General features: G+C 40.7%; 1 protein-coding gene across 1 annotated transcript in view; it reads right to left on the minus strand.

The window, feature by feature from the left end:
• The window catches only part of ESCO1 (establishment of sister chromatid cohesion N-acetyltransferase 1), a 42408-nt gene that overhangs the window by 13478 nt on the left and 8134 nt on the right, over positions 1–20796 (minus strand). The window contains exons 2-4 of the mRNA XM_089678347.1: positions 17057–18924; positions 13085–13181; positions 420–471 (exon numbers count right to left, since the gene is read on the minus strand). Coding sequence (XP_089534473.1) covers positions 420–471; positions 13085–13181; positions 17057–18922 — 2015 coding nt within the window. The 5' untranslated portion in view covers positions 18923–18924. The remainder of the gene's footprint in view (positions 1–419; positions 472–13084; positions 13182–17056; positions 18925–20796) is intronic.

Here is a 20796-nt window from a genome sequence, read left to right on the forward strand (position 1 = left end):
CAGTTTTATGCAGAATTCTATGCTTCCTTTTTGTTCTAACTTGCTGTCCATGATGAAAAAGCAGAAGTGGTAACGCACATGGTCAGACTAGCACCAGTTGAACAGCTCCCAATGTACACAGGATAATGTCTTTTGGCCCACTGACTTATGAAGGACGGTGCTCCCTGTGACTGTGCATGCAGCCTTGTGCTGCCATCTGTTCGCATGATACAAAACTAGTCTCAAAACTTTTTGATACCACCTTATATCCACCAAAACATTTTTTTTTTAAGAAAAAAAAAATAATGCATCTGTAAGCAGCCAGATAAAACAGCCTATTTTTCACAATACTTAGCTTCATCACTTGCCATACTGCTACAGCAACACCCACGCATCACGAGTGCGGTACAAAACTATTAAAGTACAGACTTAACACTTACCCTTTCAAAGCAGATGCAGCCATCTGGTCTGTCAGCTGCTTGTGATCATTGCCTAAAATAGATTTCAATATTCACATCTCATTTATTAAGCACTTACATTGATCATACGAATCAGCATCTCAAAACCTTTAAAAATCAACTATTAACGCTGCAGTCCCTGTCACCTACTGTGTGAAAGATTATAGAATTTGCGTTTTAAATTTAACTCCAGATAATCATTTAGGTATGTTTTCTTTCATACTTTGTTTTCCTACCAACAGTACAACCAAAATGGGGGAAATCAAATAATTCCAGACATCAGCATGTTATATATATTTACATTGGGCCAGCTTGGACCAATGTAACCAAGTATATTCCAGACCTGGCCGATGCCGCTGGAAATCACTGAAGGAGACACCGCTACTCCAGTGATCTCCACTTGCTTCTGGGTCCTGTGCTGAGTGGCCAGCCTGACGTGTTGTGTGGCCAGTCTGACGTGTTGTGAATACAGGAGGTCAGTCACTCAGGACAGGCACCATTCAGAGAATGCCATCTCTTCATCATGTCTAATCAGGGAAAGCTTTGTATTGATTCAGACAATGCAAAGAGGGAGGAAGGATGGCAACCTGGATTTGCTGGGGTTTAAACCCAACATATATAGGCAGGTCCTCACCTTAGCCACTTGCCATCCTGAAGATTTACCCCCCTTAATGACCAGGCCTCTTTTTGCTACTCGGCGCTGCACTAATTTAACTGATAATTGCGCGGTCATGCAATGCTGCAGCCAAATGAAATTTACGTCCTTTTTTCACACAAATAGAGCTTTCTTTTGGTGGTATTTGATAACCCTTTGGTTATAAATTTAGGCCAAAATGTATTCTGCTAAGTTTTTGGTAAAAAAAAAAATCCCAATAAGTGTATATTGATTTCTTTGTGTGAAAGTTATAGCGTCTACAAACTATGGTATAGATACTGCAATTTACGCCATTTTTTTGCTATACAGCACTGTGCTAGTTTAACGGACAATTGTGCGGTCATGCAATATGATACATAAATGAAATTTACATCCTTTTTTTCCCACAAATTGAGCTTTCTTTCGGTGGTATTTGATCATCTGTGCGTTTTTTATGTTTTGCACTATAAAAAAAAAATGCTGACAATTTTGAGGAAAAAAATACAATATTTTGGACTTTTTGCTATAAAACATGTCCAGTAGAAAAAAAAATGTAAAAATCAAATTTAGTCATACATTTCTGCCAAAATGTATTCTGCGACATGTTTAAAAAACAATACGTGTAAATTAATTGGTTTACGTGAAAGTTATAGCGTTTACAAATGGCGGGAAAGACACCCCCCTACCTGTTTTGCAAATGCACGTTTTAAAACGTGGTTTTGCCCAGCCGTGCCCACCTGCCACCGTATTTCTACAGTGGCTGGTCAGCAAGAAGTTAAGGTGGCAGCATACAAACCATCATATTGAGTAAAACTGTGTGCCCCCTTAACCACTTCAGTACTACTAGGCTTTCACCCCCTTCCTGCTCAGTTCAATTTTCAGCTTTCAGGATTTAATGACAATTGCATGGTCATGCAACACTGTACAATAAAAACCAAGAATTCCAAGCACTAAAACCCCAAATCTGTTGAAAGCCAAACAATCCTCAGCTGCTGATGCCACACTAGAAACAGTGATAAATGAAGTTCAGAGAAACAGCACTCAATGACATAGGCTTGTTGTTGTAATGACCAAGCAATATGCTCCAATAAAAGTTATAGATTTATTCCAGTAAAAGAACAGTATTGTCATCCAATAACAGCAGTATCAAATGCCCAATTGCGGCCGTGGTGGAATATCCGCTCACCTTGGGCCGTAGAAGCCCCTGAACCAGAGTAGATGGTGTGTGCAGAGCTAATTCCTTGATGGGTGGAAACAGACTGACGGGAACGGGGACCACGGCGCACCGGAACGGTCGTCACGGGTCCTGGGAGGAAGCGAAAGTTGGCCACCAAGGATAAGGCTGAACCGCAAGCAAGGTAGTTACCTTAATAACGTGTTTCGCTCACATGCGGTTTGTAAAGTCATATATAACTGTGGCAACTAGCTGTCTTATATAAGGGGCCCAATCTAATGGCAGGCAAAGGGGCAGAGCATGATCGTGATATTCTACCACTGCCTTTATAAAAGATCCTTCAACAAATAACCTTAGACAAATTAAAATACTAACTTATGTGGCAAGATAATTGGTAAATCTCCCTGAATAAATGAATACGTACAGTCATATTAAAAATGAAACGCACAAACCAAATGTGTACATGTACAAACATCACAATTAATGAGCGATTACCCCCAATCATAAAATAAGAAAAGTTTTAAAATTAACATTAAAACTATTATAAAAACACAATACACGAAAAGAAGGTGGAAAGAAAAGGGAATATATTCACCCAATAGTTATTTAGGGAAAAAAAATTAAATAAAAATAAAGGCAAAAAATTTACAATCATTATTCAGACAAAACTATAGATCTCAAGGTTGTCGTTTAGACCATTTAAGGAAAAGGAACCTAATTTTTATATCCAAAAAGGAACCTTTCATTATATCTCAATAATCTATCCTTAATGTGCTCGATGGCCATGACCTCCAGGCAAGCAAAGTATTTGCCATGGGCTTGAAGAAAATGCAGAGGGATGCTATGTTTATCGTTTAACGTTTCCATAGGGGATGGCCCACATACAATAGGTTACATGGACAAAATAGCACGTATATTGCAAAATCTGTAGCACAAGTTATAAACTGTTTTATCTGAAAACAATTCCGTTTGTTGTCTATTATTTCAGAGTGTCCATGCTTAATAAATTGACATGTCAGACATCCTATTTTTCTACATTGGAACACTCCAGTCCTATGATCAAAATAGGACCGAATGTCCATGTTACTCCCATTTCGTCCTAGCAATTTGCTAGGGGCCAAAATATTTTTTAATGTGCGTGCCCTTCTAAAAGTGACATAGGGAGCTGGGGGCAAGATGGGAGCCAACTTAGGATCTAGCTGAAGGATGTTCCAAAGTTTACAGACAATTTTGGAGATCTTACAATATCGGTTGCTATATCCCGTAACAAATCTCACCTTGTTATGATTCTGATTTTTGGAAATATTTGTTGTGTTATCCCAGGGATTTTGGCATCTATCAAAAGCTAAAGATGGAGTATACCCTTTTTCTATAATATTAGATAATGTTTCCCCTTGTTCTCTGTACACCTCAAGTTTTGAACAATTCCTCCTCAGTTTATTGAATTGCCTACTAGGGATGTTCTTTCTCCAAGCCGGATGGTGACACCTGGAGTAACGGAGGTAAGAGTTACCCAGTTGGTTTAATGTGGTTGCTAGTACATATAACCTCATCTTTGTGAGACAATTCTAGGTCCAAAAGACAATAGTATTTGGGTCAATCAAAGCCTAGGGAGTTGGAATTGCAATGGGCCGAAAAAACATCTGGACCACCATCCCAGATAATCAAAATGTCGTCGATGTATCGTTCATAAAAAAAAAAAAAATTATATATCTAGTGAAGGGATTGTTGGCCCAAACATATTGTTTTTCTCAACAGCCCATTGCCAAATTGGCATACCCCGGAGCAAGGTTGGCGCCCACTGCTGTCCCATTTGTCTGCCAATAGAATTTACTAGAAAGGTGAAATAATTGTGTTTGAGTCAAAACTCTGTGCCATCCACTAAAAATGGAGCCTACCTCAAATTCATGTTGGTATTCTTAAATAAATAATGCTGTAAAGCTAATAAGCCAACTCTATGGGGGACGGAGGTGTATAATGAGGAAACATCCGAGCATGCTCAATTATATCCATCCATCTTCCGAAGTATATTGTTTTAGAACCTTGATAACATGACCTGAGTCTCTAATGTAAGATGAAAGTTGACAGACCATAGGTTGGAGAAAAACGTCGATGTTTGTTGATAGGCTACTAATGAAACTATTGGAGCTGGATACTATGAAGGATGTTCAACGATTTGTGGACTATAGGGAGATGGTAGAAGTAGGGGGTACTGCACATAGAGGGGAGCAAATATTGCTTCTCCCTCTTATCCAGCACTCCATCTCTTCAGGCGTCCTCAACCAATGTCTTCAGAGCCATATGGCATCCTGGTAAAATATCACCTGTCAGCTTAATATATGTCCCAGAATCAGAAAGAAGAAGACGTGATTCTTTTAAATAACTACCCCCACCTTGAACCACCAGACTACCTCCCTTTATCAGCTTGTTTTATAACAATATTCCTATTGGTCTCTAGCTCCTTCAAAGCCTTGTTACCAGCATGAAATATTTCTTGTGGCTAATTTCCCTGATGTTTCACACAAAAACTAAACAATCCCAATACACAACCTGGTAAAAGGTTTCAATAAAAAAGGGACCCTTGGATTGTGTCGGAAAAAAGGTTGATTTTGCTTTAAACCTGTGTGTGTGTCACTTCAGGATATAGGTAAATATTAAAAAGTTGACTGCCCATGTTACCCCCAGTCCATAGTTCTTCTAATATATTAATGATTTCATTGTCATTCGACTAGGAGGGAGAATCACAGGCAGGACTGTTTATTGAAACTGTAATGTGCGACTCTATAGCATAATGTCTTTTACTTGTCAGAGATAGTTAGATCTTTGAAAAGTCCAAATTTATTAGGTCCCACAGAAGGGGCAAAACTTAAACATTTTCTTAATAAATGAAAGTTTCGCTCCAGTGAGAGGGTGGGAAGATAAATTATAAATCTTGGTACTTTCACTACTATTTAGTCTATTCTCTCTTTCTTGCTTGTTCTTACATCGTTGACCACCTCGTCTAGCTTTTTCCTTTCCCTTTCTGGGCTCCCTTTGGAGGAAGGTCTAAAAATGGAGCAGAAGGTACTGTGTCCCAATCTGATGGGACTTTAGTTTTAGGACAAGCTCCTTCTTGAATATAATACTCAAGATCCTGAGATAAAGGACTATAGCGGTTGTGTGTTGGTATAGGATCAACCAGAATGCACACATTCTCTAGTGTTCAATGTTAAATCTATTGCATTAGGGTTCTCAATTGGGAGCACAGTATGAGAGCATAGGGTACTGGAACAGACCTGATCTATTTTGGGGGAGACCTGGGATAACGTTGGACTGCATGCGACTACCTCCCTAGTTGGTGTGTTTACAATGGAGAAAAAAAAAAGGTATTGGCTTATCACCTGGCTTTTTAATGCTATTGCATTCTTGTGGGAAAATTTGTTTTCTATTAGGATGTAGATGTGGAGGGTCTTTCTTATTCGTATTATTTACTTTTTTCTTTTGACTGATTTATTCAGACCCCTACTGGGTTCACTTCTGAACTAACGTTCAGTTTTACTTCAATGTTTTCGATGTTCTTCAATTCAAAAATATGACCATATTTATATTCTTAAATGTCACGTTCTAAGTAACCAATTTACACAACACTGTACCCATATTAAAATGTTTTTTTGTTTAAGACAGATAGTGCTTTCTTTTAGTGGTATTTAAATCACCACTGGCTTTATTTTTGCCAAAAAAAAAAAAAGTGCCCTGATTATCACTGTAAATATCCTGTGCCACTTGCCAGTTACCGTCTCAGTGACAGCACGTGAGGAAAGGACTGCCAATAACTGACAAGTCTATTTATAATGTGAACACAGCTGGTCACATGGTAAAGGGACGCTGTGATTGACCCTTTACCGTGATCACTAATCAGCTACGATCACAGAGCACGCCCCAGGGGGGCGTCTCCAGATGCCCTCCCAGAACTGGACTGTAGCTGTCTTTTGGTTATAGCGTGGTCAAGAAGTGGTTAATGGGTAAAACAACATCTTTATCTCTTCACTAATAAAACACAAAACTGTAGAATTAAATTGTGCAAGCATAGTCTGCAAGGAAAAAAAAGTCATGGTGCAAAAAACAGCTTTACACAAAAGTCAGTTAAGAGCATTCACATAGAACAGTTTCAAACCAGTGCTGTTTCACAAGTATGAACCAACCAACTTCATCCATAATTGGCAAGTATGAATGTCAATTCCAGGCAGTGAGATGATGTTATAAGCTCCTCCTTAGCCGATTCCTCAAGAACTACTTCCTCCGGAATGGTCCACTTATAAAAAGTGAATGTCACTCATGGATACAGCATTAACTTTACGACTCTTCCCATTTAACAGTATTCCTAAAGAATGACTGTCAGGAGTGGACCACTAGCCTTAATACTTTTCCCCCTCAGCACAAATAAATGTGAACCTTTCTGAACCATTTTTCATTAGCAAAAGGGAACCATCAGGGTGCCGCCTCTTCCCTATCATTTGCATCTTGACTCTGAAACCTTTCCTGAGGAGTATCAGATCACACCTAGACATAAGGATCAACATGGGTTTCACCAACACAAGATCTCTGCTTACAGGGATGACCAACACCTCTTTCTTCTTAATTCTGGCATTACTATCACCAACCTCCTGCCAGAGTTTTCAGCACTAAAAAGGAAGCTTTTCAACTTTTGCATCAATTTCCAAAAGCACTGAACCGTGGGACTGACTCCATGGGATGCATGGAACACCTGTGCACCCCCGTAGAGGTAAACACTGCAGGGGCATAAGATATTGTACACCCTGTGTGAATGAAGCCTACCACTACCACCAGCAACCCTACAAAAGGTTTAAAAGCCAACTTCACCATCAAGTGAACCCCTTCCCCCATTAAATATGTGAGCTTTCAATAGATCAACAACCTATCATATTTCTGCACAAATTTCACCTTCCTTATGAATGACTTTCAAAAACAAATTGGCACAATAGTGCAAAAAGAGCTTCTCCTGAACGGGGAGGATGTAACATCATTAAAAATAAAAGAAAGATTGTTTACCGGCTGTCTCACTTAAATTCCTTCCAATAAATACATAATCTTTATTTTATATGGTGCCTTTAAAAGGTAGTTTCTCAAAGCGCTTTACAAAGACAAGCCTGGTTGACGTTGTAGGAGATCATGTGAATGGCCTGGAGGGGGGTGAAAACAGGCAGGTACATACATCTTTTTTACACAGGTTAGTTAATACAGGTGTGAGGAGGGGGGGGGGGGGGGGGGGAGAGCATTTTTAAGACTAGTTAACCACTTCAATACCGAGCACTTTGACCCCCTTTCTGCCCAGGCCAATTTTCAGCTTTCAGAGCTGTCACACTTTGAATGATAATCGCGTGGACATGCAACACTGTACCCACAAGAGATAGAGCTTTCTTTTGGTGGTATTTAATCACCACTGAGTTTTTCTTCTTGCTAAATGAACAAAAAAAAAAAAAAAAATGTTTTTTCCCCCCAAAATACATGCTTTTCTTCATTTCGGTTATAAAATTTTGCAAATAACCTTTCACAAATTTAGGCCAAAATGTATTCTGCTACATTTCATTGGTAAAAAAAAAAACCCAAATCAGTGTATATTATTTAGTCTGTAGGAAAAGTCCAAAAACTGTGGTATTTATATCTGAAAATCTATCAAGCACTCACAGCCTCTCATTTCTTGAGGGCCGAAAACGCCAGGAAAATACAAATATCCCCCAAATGATCCTTTTTGGAAAATAGAGCATCCAAGGTATTGAAGTTGTAATTTTTTTCATAATGACCATATAACTGGTGTGGTGGTAGTCAGGGAAAAAAAAATGTTTTACATTAAAAAAATATATATTTTTTTTTTTGTTCTACACTGTTAGCAGAGCAATACAGTGTTACCATAGTAACACTGTACTACTCTGGGGAAGTGATCAAGATTTTTTTATTTTACACATTTTATTGATATAAGCAACCATTTTTACTGAATGAAATGTTTGTGATTAGCTGTGATTGGCCAAAAGCGAATCACATGGTACTGATGGGCTGTGATTGGCCCTGACTATACCATGTGATCGCTATGACTAATCACAGCAAAACAACACAATTTCATACAATGGATGGCATTAAAGGAAGGCATCCATTGTCCATCAATCTGCTATACAGTTATAGGCCAGGTGGGAAGGTGTTAAAGTGGTAGTAAAGTTTTTTTCCTGTTTTACCTATAGGTAAGCCTTTAATAAGGCTTACCTGTAGGCACTGTAAATAGCTCCTAAATGTGCACCGTTTAGGAGATATTCACTTTAGCAGCTCCAGTGATGTCAACAGGGCATGCACACTACACTCTCAATGGATGGCGTGCCATCTGTTGAGAGAGCAGTGCCGCGGCCAAGACTTCCACGCGTATGCATGGGAGTGCCATCACCGCTGCCCGGCGAGTCAAACGGCCGCAGCCCGGGAACCTGGAAGGAAGACCAAGTGAAGAAGAAAGCCACAGGGAGCAATGACAGTGCTCCGTTGGAGGGCTTTGTTTTCAGGTAAGTCTTTCATAGTATGTCCTTAACTTGCAGGCAGAATATTTTTTTTTGCAGTTTGCGAATTGCTGTAAGCTTCAGCTGGAATTCTACTTTAAACCACTCTTAAAGCGAATCTAAATCTGCGATGGTATAAAATGACATATCATTCCTAGTAGATCTTCAGCTCTTAATATTCTCAGAAACAGTAGTGATGAATGATTTGTGTCCCAGAATTGTAAGCACACCATGGCAATCACTAAAGATTACCACTTGAACATTTTGCAGTTAAAAGAGAAATAACTCTACTGAACCAGGCAGGAAGGGCAAGCCCTTAATGTGGGCAATAATAGAGATAGGAGCTATGTCAGGGATATTTTGCCTGTCCTCAAGAATGACTTTAATTTATAGAATTAAAGGATGGAACGTAAGCCATGTTTGAAAATGTTGTCTGCCATGTAATTATCCTAATTTGTAATAATAGAAAACCATTACATATGCACCATGATCATTAAGCATCCTTTTTCACAAACCACTTTATGATATTTTTTATGTTGTACAGGTCATCTATTAATAATTTGTTACATGTTTAACTAGTTGCCGACCGCAGATAGCTGAATGACGGCTGCACTGCGGCTGGCCAGTTCTGGGAGACCGTCATATGACGACCTCCCAGAACACACTCTCCTGCGCGACCCAGGACACAGCTGATCACATAATGTAGTAAAAAAACAATCACAGCGGCCTTTTACCACATGATCAGCCGCGTCCAATGACACGCTGATCACAGGGAAATGCAATTGGCAGTTCTCGGCTGCACTTTCCTCACGCTGTCAGAGCGTGAGGAAAGTACTGCTGAGAAACGGCAGTTGTCAGAGCAGGGATCGCCACTGATCATCAGGGATCGGCACTGATCATCAGGGATCGGCACTGATCATCAGGGATCGGCACTGATCATCAGGGATCGGCACTGATCATCAGGGCACTGACGATCAGTGCCATGATGATCGGTGCCCAGCAGTGCCACCCACCTGTGCCACCCACCAGTGACCAGCAGTGCCACTCACCTGTGCCCAGCAGTGCCACCCACCAGTGCCCAGCAGTGCCACCCACCAGTGCCCAGCAGTGCCACCCACCAGTGCCACCCACCAGTGCCCAGCAGTGCCACCCACCAGTGCCACCCACCAGTGCCGCCAGTCAGTGCCCAGCAGTTGCGCCAGTCAGAGCCGCCTATCAGTGCCACCTCAATAGTGCCGCCTCATCAACACACATCAGTGAAGGAGAAAAATTACCTGTTTGCAAAATTTTATAATAGAAATAAAGAAAAACTTTTTTTTCAAATTTTTTGCACTTATTTTATTTATAGCGCAAAAAGTAAAACACTCAGCAGCGATTAAACACCACCAAAAGAAAGCTCTATTTATGACAAAAAAAATGATAAAAATTTCATATGGGTACAATCTTGCATGACCGCACAAGTGTCATTCAAAGTGTGACAGCGCTGAAAGCTGAAAATTGGCCTGGTAAAGAAGGGGGTATAAGTGCCTGATAGGCAAGTGGTTAAGGTGATTTAAAGTAAAGTAAAGTATGTGAAGACTACTACCTGTCCTGCCGACAACAATTTTACTAGACAGGAAGCAAGAGAAAATCTGCAACAGTAACACAAACAAAGAACATATATTTATGTTATTTTATTAATCAGTTAACCGCTTAAGGACCGTTCTATAGCGGCACCTGTGCGCAGAAGCACGTGTATATACACACGTGATTATGAATTACTGGGTAGGGGGTGCGCGAACGCGCCCTACACGCACCACCATCCACGGCCGAGGAGGTCAATCACCGGGTCCCAGCTGGTAATTACCCACCAGCACCCTGTGATTACCCAGCATCTCCGACGGGGAGGAAAATAGTTTTGTTTACAAACAATCTTCCTCCCTATCAGCTCGAGCACACTGCTTGGGATGGTTGTACACAGTACAGCCATCCCGATTAGTGTGCTTATAGTGAAAAACACCCCCGCCCCCTAGTAGAACACTCCCAGCACACAGTTAACCCTTTGATCGCCCCTCACATTAACCCCTTCCTGCCCAGTGCCATTAGTAGTGTCAGTGCTTTTTTTTTAGCATTGATCACTGTATTGGGGTCACTGGTGTGTCAGTGACACCAAGTTAGTTTTGACATTTTGGCCTAAATTTAAGGCTAAATTGATTTTTAAAAATTTTTTTCTAGACATGTTTAATAGCAAAAACTCCAAAATATAGTTTTTTTCTCAAAGTTGTTGCTCTCTTTTTTGATTATAGCGCAAAAAAAAAAAAAAAAGCACAGGCGATCAAATACCAGTGAAATAAAGCTCAATTTGTGGGAAAAAAAGTAAATTTAATTTGGGTGCAGAGTTGCATGACCGTGCAATCGTCAGTTAAAATAACGTAGCGACGTAACACAAAAATGGACTGGTCATAAAAGGGGGGAGGGGGTAAGTCCTCAGGAGAGCAAGTGGTTAACATGTGCCTTATAGCAGTTATACACATGACCCGATTCATCATATGCTCGTGTTCTCTGCTGCCATGGCCAGGCAGATATATGAGAATATAATGCGATTTATACATTTCAATGACAATACACTCTGTCATCCTTGAGAGGACCCTGAATATGACCAGCTCCACAAAATTCGACCCCTTGTAAAATCACCTTAACCAGAGATTTGCAGATGTGTATACTCCCCAGCAAAACATCTGCAGTGAGGAGTCCTGCATTAATTTTTCTAGCCACCTTGCATTCAAACAATGTCTCCCCAGCAAGTGTGCCAGATATGGGGTCAAAATGTATCAGAGGGCAACAGGCTATACATTTTTCAGAGTTACAAGGGAAAAGATAGCCTTGTGGAGCCCCCCGGATGCCCAGACTACATGGGGAACAGTGGCAAGATAGTTTTGGACTTAGTGTCACCCTTTTTCCATATGGGGTACCATTTATACGTGGACAATTCTTATACAAGAGTGCCGCTATTTAGACATTTGTACAATCTTGGAATTGGCGCACGTGGCACTGTGCGACCTAATCGCCGGGGCTTCCCCAACGGCTTGTAAATACCAGTCTTAGAAAGGGAGAAAGCCTGCTTGATAAACGAAGAATTGATCGCAGTGAAGTGGAAGGACAAAACGGGATGTTTTTGTGCTGTCTTCCATTCACACAGACAAGACCATCCAAATTTCCACGGCAGCTGGTGTTGTTAAGAAGCCCCTCTGTGTCCACGACTATAACCTTAACATGGGAAGGGTGGACTTCAACAACCAGATGATGTAGAATCAGGAGAAGTAGAAGAATATATTTTGGGGTGTAATTCCAAATATACCCACGGCATGTGTGAGCAATATACCATTTAATTGATAACTTTGTGTAAAAAATAAATAAATACTTTTTTTTTGTCATCTTCCAAAAACTTGTGAGAAAAAAAATCCAGTATCCATACCATAGTTGGTTTGGTTGTTTAAGTGGTGATCAAATACCAGCAAAGGAAAGCTCTAATTTGAGAGGAAAAAAAAAAGGACAAATTTCATTTATGTACAGCATTGCATGACCCCGCAATTATTAGTTAAACTAGCACAGTGCAGTATAGCAAAAAAATGGCGTACATTCCAGTATCTACACCATAATTTGTAGACGCTATAACTTTACTGTAAACCAATTAATAAACACTTATTGGGATTTTTTTTTTACCAAAGACATTTAGCAAAATACATTTTGGCCTAAATTTATTACTGAGTTTACTATATATATTTTTAATAACCGAAAGTAAAAAATATTGTTTTTTTTTCAAAATTTTCGGTCTTTTTTGTTTATAGCGACATTCTGACTCTGGGGGGGAACTGACTTGGTGTCACTGACATCCCCAGTGACACCAATAGAGTGATCAGTGCTAAAGAAAAAAAAAAAAAGTACCGACACTGTACTAATGGCACTGGGCAAGAAGTGGTTAACATGAGGGACGATCAAGGGTAAACTGTGTGCAAGAAGTGTTTTACTGGGGGGCAGTGTGTTGGTGCTTCGCTGCAAGCACACTGCTTTGGATGGCTGTGCACAGTCATCCAGAGCAGTGTGTCTGAGCCCACAGGGAGGAGGTCTGTTAATAAACAGGGAATTGACGATGGCACGTATAGGGTGCGCCCCCCCCACCCCGAAATGCAAAATCACGTACACACACGCGATTTTGCGCACCTGTGCCACCCTGTAGCAGTATTTCTGCTATAGGGTGGTCGGGAAGCAGTTAAGTACCTTTTAACTTATATCATGCCAATATGTACAGTTAAACAACACTTACTTTGAGTGACTGATGGCTTGAGCTCTGGCGAAGAAGACACTTGGATTCTCTTCATTGGAGAATTCTCAGGACTTGAATCCAAATGTAATCTGAAACTCTATCAAGCCAAGATGACAAATACAATTATTATTTTAAAAACAGAAACAATTTAAAGTACAGGTCTCAGAAAAGGAGAGAAATGAATGACAGAGTGATCCATTAACAAACAAGCTAATTAAAATAGAAAAAGGTCAATTAAAATGCCGGCAATATATTAATTCAAAGAGTGCTTTCTAATTGGAAAGCTACAGTGGGGAAAATTATTATTTGATCCCCTGCTGATTTTGTAAGTTTGCCCACTTACAAAGAAATGAAGGGCCTATCATTTTTATCAGATGTGTATTTTAAGTGATCGAGATAGAATATCAACCAACCAAATTTCAAGAAAGAACCCCCACGATACAAATGTTACAAAACCTGCAGGGGATCAAATATTATTTTCCCCACTGTATAGGATATGACTAACTGAACAGATCAGGCAGAATGAATGAGTCAAACCTTTGTCAGGTTTTTTATTTTTTATTTAAGCCTGGGATTTTGAGCTCTCTCAATGGTTTTTTTAAAAACACTATGCAGTCCTTTTAATTAGCTTATTTTAACCTATTCCAATTCCTAGCTTGCTTGAGTAACATATGCTTAACGCTTGAGCGATCAAAGCGTTAACTGTGTGCAGTGTGTGTTTTACCTTGGAGACATGTTTTGTATTTCTCTGCTGTGCAAAGAAATACAAAACAGCATGTTTTGCTGGTAGGAGAGAGAACTGTGTTGTTTACACACAGGTCTCTCCCAGTCAGCTTTGCATGGCGATCGCCGAGTGCCGCCGTGCAATCTCCGGCTGGGACCTGGTGATTGACAAGCCTAGCCGCCAATGACAGCTCGGGTAAGAAGGTGCTCTCCCTACTCGGAAATGCCAATCACACACGCACGTACGTGATTTTGCGCAACCCTGCCGCCCTGCAACAGTATTTCTGCTATAGGGCAGTGGGCAAGCGGTTAAAGGGCAACTGTACCTTTGGTACAAGTTGTCCTTTATTAAACACAGCCTCAACTGAGTGCAGCACACCAGGTCTGATTATTATTATTATACAGGATTTATATTTCGCCAACAGTTTGCGCAGCGCTTTACAATATAAGGGAGACAGTACAATTACAATACATTTCAGTACAGAAGGAATATAAGGGCCCTGCTCGTGGAGCTTACAATCTAAAGGAAGGGGGAGGATACTCTTCATCCACAATCATAAAATATTCATTGTGTGGTCTTGTACAACCTTGCTTCTATAAACCTCATCACTGGGTCCTCTTCAGCCTGCACATAAGCACTGTGATTTGGTTGTTTACTTTTTAAATTTTAGTTAAGTGATTAGCTAGTGAGGGATGGAGTTATATCAGAGATCATTTAATATAACAACTGTGTAAATTATTGAGGTTGGCATATTAGCTATTTGGCTATTGTTAAATTAGCCAATGATGCTAAATTTTTGTGGTCACGGAGGAGTTAAAAAAAAAGAAAGAAAAAGGAGACTCTAGTGAGAAGTGAGCAATAACTAGCCTACCAACGCATACTTTCTTGGAGACTGTTAGCCGCTATGGAAGTCTCTGGTGCACACAGAATCTGGTGGAACTGTGCATAGTAACCTATCAGCTTCTAAATTCAGCTTGTTTAATTAAGCTTTGACAATAAATACTGGAAGGTGATTGGTTTCTATGCACAGGTGCACCAGATATTTCACTCTCCAGCTTTAGTGAATCAAACCCTTTGAGTCACTGAGCCAAAAGAAGCATGTTGATTTGCAATTCAGAACTCCTGATCTGCATACCTGTTTTGGGGAGTGACTCAAATGACAACAGCCATTGGTTCAGCATCACAACCGACTGGCATTATTACATTATTATTATTATACACGATTTATATAGTGCCAACAGCTTGCACAGCACTTTACAACATGATGGCAGACAGTACAGATACAATAAAAGCGGAGTCAGAGGGCCCTGCTCGTTAGAGCTTACAATCTAAAAGGGAAGGGTCAAGTGATACAAAAAAGGTAATAATTGTGGAGGATGAACTGATGGAGAAAATACACGTACAGATGTTAGGTGGAGGCAGATTAGGCTTCTTTGAACAGAAAAGTTAGGCTAGGTTGGTGATGTAGCTGGGGGCAGAGTAGTGGATGGCTTTGTAAGTTGTTAGTATTTTGAATGTAATTTGTTGGGCGAGTGGCAGCCATTGCAGGGATTGGTAGATACTGAACAGTTAGTAAGGTGGATGAACCTGGCAGCAGCATTCTTGACAGACTGGAGGTGGGAAAGCCTATGTAAAGGTATGCCAATGAGGAGTGAGTTACAGTATTCAAGGCGAGAGTTAACCTGGGAGAGAATTAGGAGTTGTGGTGTCACTGGTTAGGAAGGGGCATAATTTGAAGATGTTGCGGAGGTTGAGATGGCAAGCTTTGGAAAGTGATTGGATGTGGGGCCAAAAAGACTTCTAAGTCCAGGATTACACCTAGCATCCTGGCATACGCAGATGGGTTGATGGTTGTGCCATTGATCTTGACAGAGAAGTCAGGGAAGGGGCACGTGGGGGGGGGGGGGGTATTCGGTGTTGGATAGATTGAGCTTGAGGAAATTATAAATGATATTGAAAGCCATGGGAGGCTATCAGCTGACCCAGGGAGGAGGTGTAGATTGAGAAGAGGAGAGGTCCAAGAATAGAACCTTGGGGGACCCCAAGAGGAGGAAGCAGAATTGTCATTGATACTAAGGGACTAAAGTTTTTTTTGTTGGAGCAGAGGGTGGTCAACGGTATAAAAAACGGCAGCTGAAAGGCCCAGAGATAGGAGTACAGAATAGTGTCCATTGTTTTTTGCTGTTAGTAAATAATTTGTGATTTATAGGAGAGTAGTTTCTGTGGAGTTTTGAGGGCGAAATCCAGACTAAAGGGGATCAAGAAGGCTATTTTTAATGAGGTAACTCAGTTGGTTGTAGACCAGGCATTCGAGGAGTTTGGAGGAAAAGGGGAGCAAGGAGATGGGGCGTAGGTTGTTAAGATTGGTGGAGTCCAAGGAGGACTTTTTATGTATGGGGGTGACTAGTGCATGTTTTAGAGAGTTGGAGAAAATGCCAGAAGAGAGGGAGATATTGAAGATGTGAGTAAGAGAGTGTAGGAAAGAGCCAGTGGGTGACCGCAGTATTTAAGTGGGAATAAAGTCCAGGGGACAGGTGGTTAGGTGGGTGTTAGAAAAAAGGTTGACAACCTTGTCTGTAGTAGCAGGGTTGAATAAAGGTAGTGCTGAATGTACCTGTGGACATGGGGTGTTAAGTGGGGGAGCTATCTGTAGAGTGGAGATTTCATCATGAATTGTATTATCATAAGAGAAGTCTAGAACATCAGCTTACATATTTTTGCAGTACAAGAAGAGGAACCTCCTCAAAAATTCTCTAGCAGGGTGCAAGCCTTGGAAGACAACAGAAGCATTACCTTTTAGGGTTTGTTCACACCACGGTGCAGAAACGTCAGTTTTTCTGCACACGTTCTGCAAAGGCACAACAAAATCACTTGTTCTCCAGGTGCTCTATTCACACCACCACACTAGTATCATGTGCAGATTTTTTCTGCTCAGGAATCTGCAACTTGTGTAAAATTCATTGAGCCGCACATGAAAATTGATAACTCTGCAAGTGAAATCTGTGCGTCAGTTTCCATCTGTTTTTTTGCACATATGGTGTGAACGAGGCCTTAGAGTAGCTTAGAAATAAAAGTACATTTTGTATTTTAATCGTCATACAGAGCCAAATATCAATTACAAGTGGACTGACCTTTATACAGAATATAGGGCCAGGCAATAAGTTTCCTAATTGGAAGAAAGTGGGTAGTTATCAAACCTACTTTACAATATTTTCCAAAGGCAAAGCCATAAATAACCACATTGTTACCTCATCAAGTGCTGCTTCAAGCTCCTGCTTTATATGGTTTTCTAGGAAGCCATTCTCTGCAGAGGTCTTCTCCAACATCTTTCCACTTCCAGGTATCTGAGTAGTATTGTCTTTTACCTTTTGTAAAACAGGAGGTTTGGTTTGTTTATTCTCCATTGCCGTTATTGTATCAGATTTTCTGCTGTTTACAGAAACAGGGATGCCAGAAGCCGACTGTCGCCCTTGTGAAATTTTTGCCTTAATCAACTCAAGACTGGGAAGCAAAGCTCGTTTTCGGAGTAAATTATTTTGAGCAAAGCTATTTTTTAATTTGATTTTGTTCCACTTGGAATTCCTTGTTCCTGGGCTTGTTTTCTTCTCCAGTTTACATTTCATTTGCAGTGGCTTTCTGCTAGGAAAGAACCGCTTCAATTGGTTGACTTGACTTTTTTCAGCAATGGGTGGAGAAACGTCTATCAGGTTTTGTGCTTTCTCATCTTTATTCTTCTCCTCAGTAGGACTAGTTGGAGAACTTGGGCCTTTAACAACTTCAACTGTATCAGACTCTATTTCTCCAGCAATTTGATTGCACAAATCCAAGATACTAACTCTCTTAGATATCTGATCATCCTCAGTGGATGTGTCCTTTTTCTTACTGGCTTCTGATTGGACAACCTTTTGCCTTTTTGCTACACTTTTGGTTGTGCTGTCCCCAGGTTTTGTGTTCCTTTTACGTTTTAATGGTGCTGCGGATGGCAAAATATTTACAACTTTGCCTTCACAGGATACTCTTTTACTCAAGGATGAATCTAACATTTGTTTTGAACTTTTGCAAGAAATGGATGTGTTACCAACTGTAATCTCTTTCTCTACAGTACCTTTGGGGACAGACTTTACAGAGTTCTTTGCTTTGCTGAGAGGGCGAGTTCTCTTAAGCGGTTTTGAATCGGTTTCACTTTTAGCTTCTGAATTTTTTTTTATCTTCTCTGTAGGTTTTTTAGAATTTTTTGCAGCAGTTTTTGTATAGCCTTGCTTAGTTTTGTCTTCAGTCCTCTTTTTGGACACCACAGGAATTGTTTGCTGTGGAATTGGCTGTGATGGCTTTAACCCCTTTTTGCATGTTCCAGTTGACTTTTGAATAGCTTGTGCTGGCTTATGTGCTTTTGTCTTGGGTTCCACTTCTGATTTTTTACCAGTTGTGTTCCTAACTGGTGCTTTCTTTTTATTGATGACCTTTTTAGCTTGTTTATTACATTTTGGCAGCTTATCACACTTATTTGCTTTCTTCTGTGAAGATTTGCTTGGAGTGCAATGGTTTGCATTCTTGACAGTTTCCTTTACAACTACAGTTTGTGGATCAGATTTATGTCTGGTTTTTGTGCCGACATTCTTTTTCACACATTTAACAGTTTTTGTTAGTCTCAAAGGAGGATTTTTGTTAGTGCTTTTTGTTATTTTTTTACTTTTAGTTTGCACACAGGATTCTTTAGCCACCGTTTTTATGACATTGGACTGATTCCTTTTCTGTGCTTTTGAAGCACTACTGGAAGACTTTTGTGTACCCTTTTTTAAAGAAATCACCTCTTTGGCTTTACGTAGGTTTCTACCCTTTCCAGGCACAATTTTTACATCAGTTTTTTTGGTAGCTTTTAAAACTGTATTTCTCTTTTGCCCAGTTTCTGCCTTGGATGTTTTTGAGTTCTTAATGGCTTTAATGGTAGGTGCTTTTGATGTTTTTCTCTTCTGCGCTAAACACAGATTTGTTTTAGCTTTGCTAGAAACACCAAGTCCCTTTTTAGGAGTAACAGAAAGACTTTCACATTCTTTAAGCTTCTGACGCTTTGTAGTATTCCCTGGCAAAGATGATTTCCTTTTTTGTGATGTCATCACTAAAAGAATAAAGCAGACATAAGTAAATAACTGTGGCCATAAATTTCAACCAATGTTGTCATTTGAAATAGGAAAATACATTAAAGTGATTGGAATAGTAATTTACTGTTCTGTAAAATACAGCGATATAGAAGTGCTGAAAACGTACCAGAAGTCAAGCTGGCTAGCAAACATACCTAAATACGTAGAACAAGGCTCAACCTGGCCACCTGTGAGAAGAAGCCCTAAGAGACACAGATGTAGTCAAAGTAACAAATAGGTACAGCTTAACCTGCATGATAAACCAAAAAAAAAAAAAAAAGTGAGCACACTCCTTACATTTTTGTAAATATATTATATATTTTCATGTGACAACACTGAAGAAATGACACTTTGCTAAAATGTAAAAGTAGTGAGTGTACAGCTTGTATAACCGTATAAATTTGCTGTCCCCTCAAAATAACTCAACACACAGCCATTAATGTCTAAACCACTGGCAACAAAAGTGAGTACAACCCTAAGTGAAAAATGTCCAAATTAGCCATTTTCCCTCCCCGGTGTCATGTGACCCATTAGTGTTACAAGGTCTCAGATGTGCATTGGGAGCACGTGTGTTACATTTGGTATTATTGCTCTCTCATACTGGTCACTGGACGTTCAACATGACACCTCATGGCAAAGAACTCTCTCTGCCATGAGAATTGTTGCTCTACATAAAGATGGCCTAGGCTATAAGAAGATTGCCAAGACCCTGAAACTGAGCTGCAGCACGGTGGCCAAGACCATACAACAGTTTAACAGGACAGGTTCCACTCAGAACAGGCCTCGCCATGGTTGACCAAAGAAGTTCAGTGCACGTGCTCAGTGTCATATCCAGAGGTTGTCTTTGGGAAATAGACGTATGAGTGCTGCCAGCATTGCTGCAGAGGTTGAAGGGGTGGGAGGTAAGCCTGTCAGTGCTCAGACCATACGCCGCACACTACATCAAATTGGTCTGCATGGCTGTCATCCCAGAAGGAAGCCTCTTCTAAAGATGATGCATAAAAAAGTCCGCAAACAGTTTGCTGAAGACAAGCAGACTAAGGACATGGTTTACTGGAACCATGTCCTGTGGTCTGATGAGACCAAGATAAACTTATTTGGTTCAGATGGTGTCAAGTATGTGTGGCGGCAACCAGGTGAGGAGTACAAAGACAAATGTGTCTTGCCTGCAGTCAAGCATGGTGGTGGGAGTGGCATGGTCTGCATGAGTGCTGCTGGCACTGGGGAGCTACAGTTCATTGAGGGAACCATGAATTCCAACACGTACTGTGACATATTGAGGAAGAGCATGATCCCCTCCCTTCAAAGACTGGGCTGCAGGGCAGTATTCCAACATGATAACGTCCCCAAACACACCTCCAAGATGACCACTGCCTTGCTAAGGAAGCTGAAGGTAAAGGTGATGGACTGGCCAAGCATGTCTCCAGACCTAAACCCTATTGAGCATCTGTGGGGCATCTTCAAATGGAAGGTGGAGGAGCGCAAGGTTTCTAACATCCATCAGCTTTGTGATGTCATCATGGAGGAGTGGAAGAGGACTCCAGTGACAACCTGTGAAGCTCTGGTGAACTCCATGCCCAAGAGGATTAAGGAAGTGCTGGAAAATAATGGTGGCCACACAAAATAGACACTTTGGGCCCAATTTGGACATTTTCACTTAGGGGTGTGCTCACTTTTGTTGACAGCGGTTTAGTAAAAAAGTTCAGGTAAAAGGGGATGGATAGCTGAAGTTACACTCTGCAGAGCTCAGTGAAGAGAGTTCTGAGAGTGGATTGGAGGGAAGAGACACACCCCATTCATACAGCACACAGGAACAGAACTGACACTGTCAACCTGCTGGAGGTCCCTAC

This window comes from Staurois parvus, unplaced genomic scaffold (genome assembly GCF_062004578.1).
Source record: "Staurois parvus isolate SC_StPar_1 unplaced genomic scaffold, SC_StPar_1.0 ptg000015l, whole genome shotgun sequence".
In the NCBI taxonomy this organism is placed as follows: domain Eukaryota; kingdom Metazoa; phylum Chordata; class Amphibia; order Anura; family Ranidae; genus Staurois; species Staurois parvus.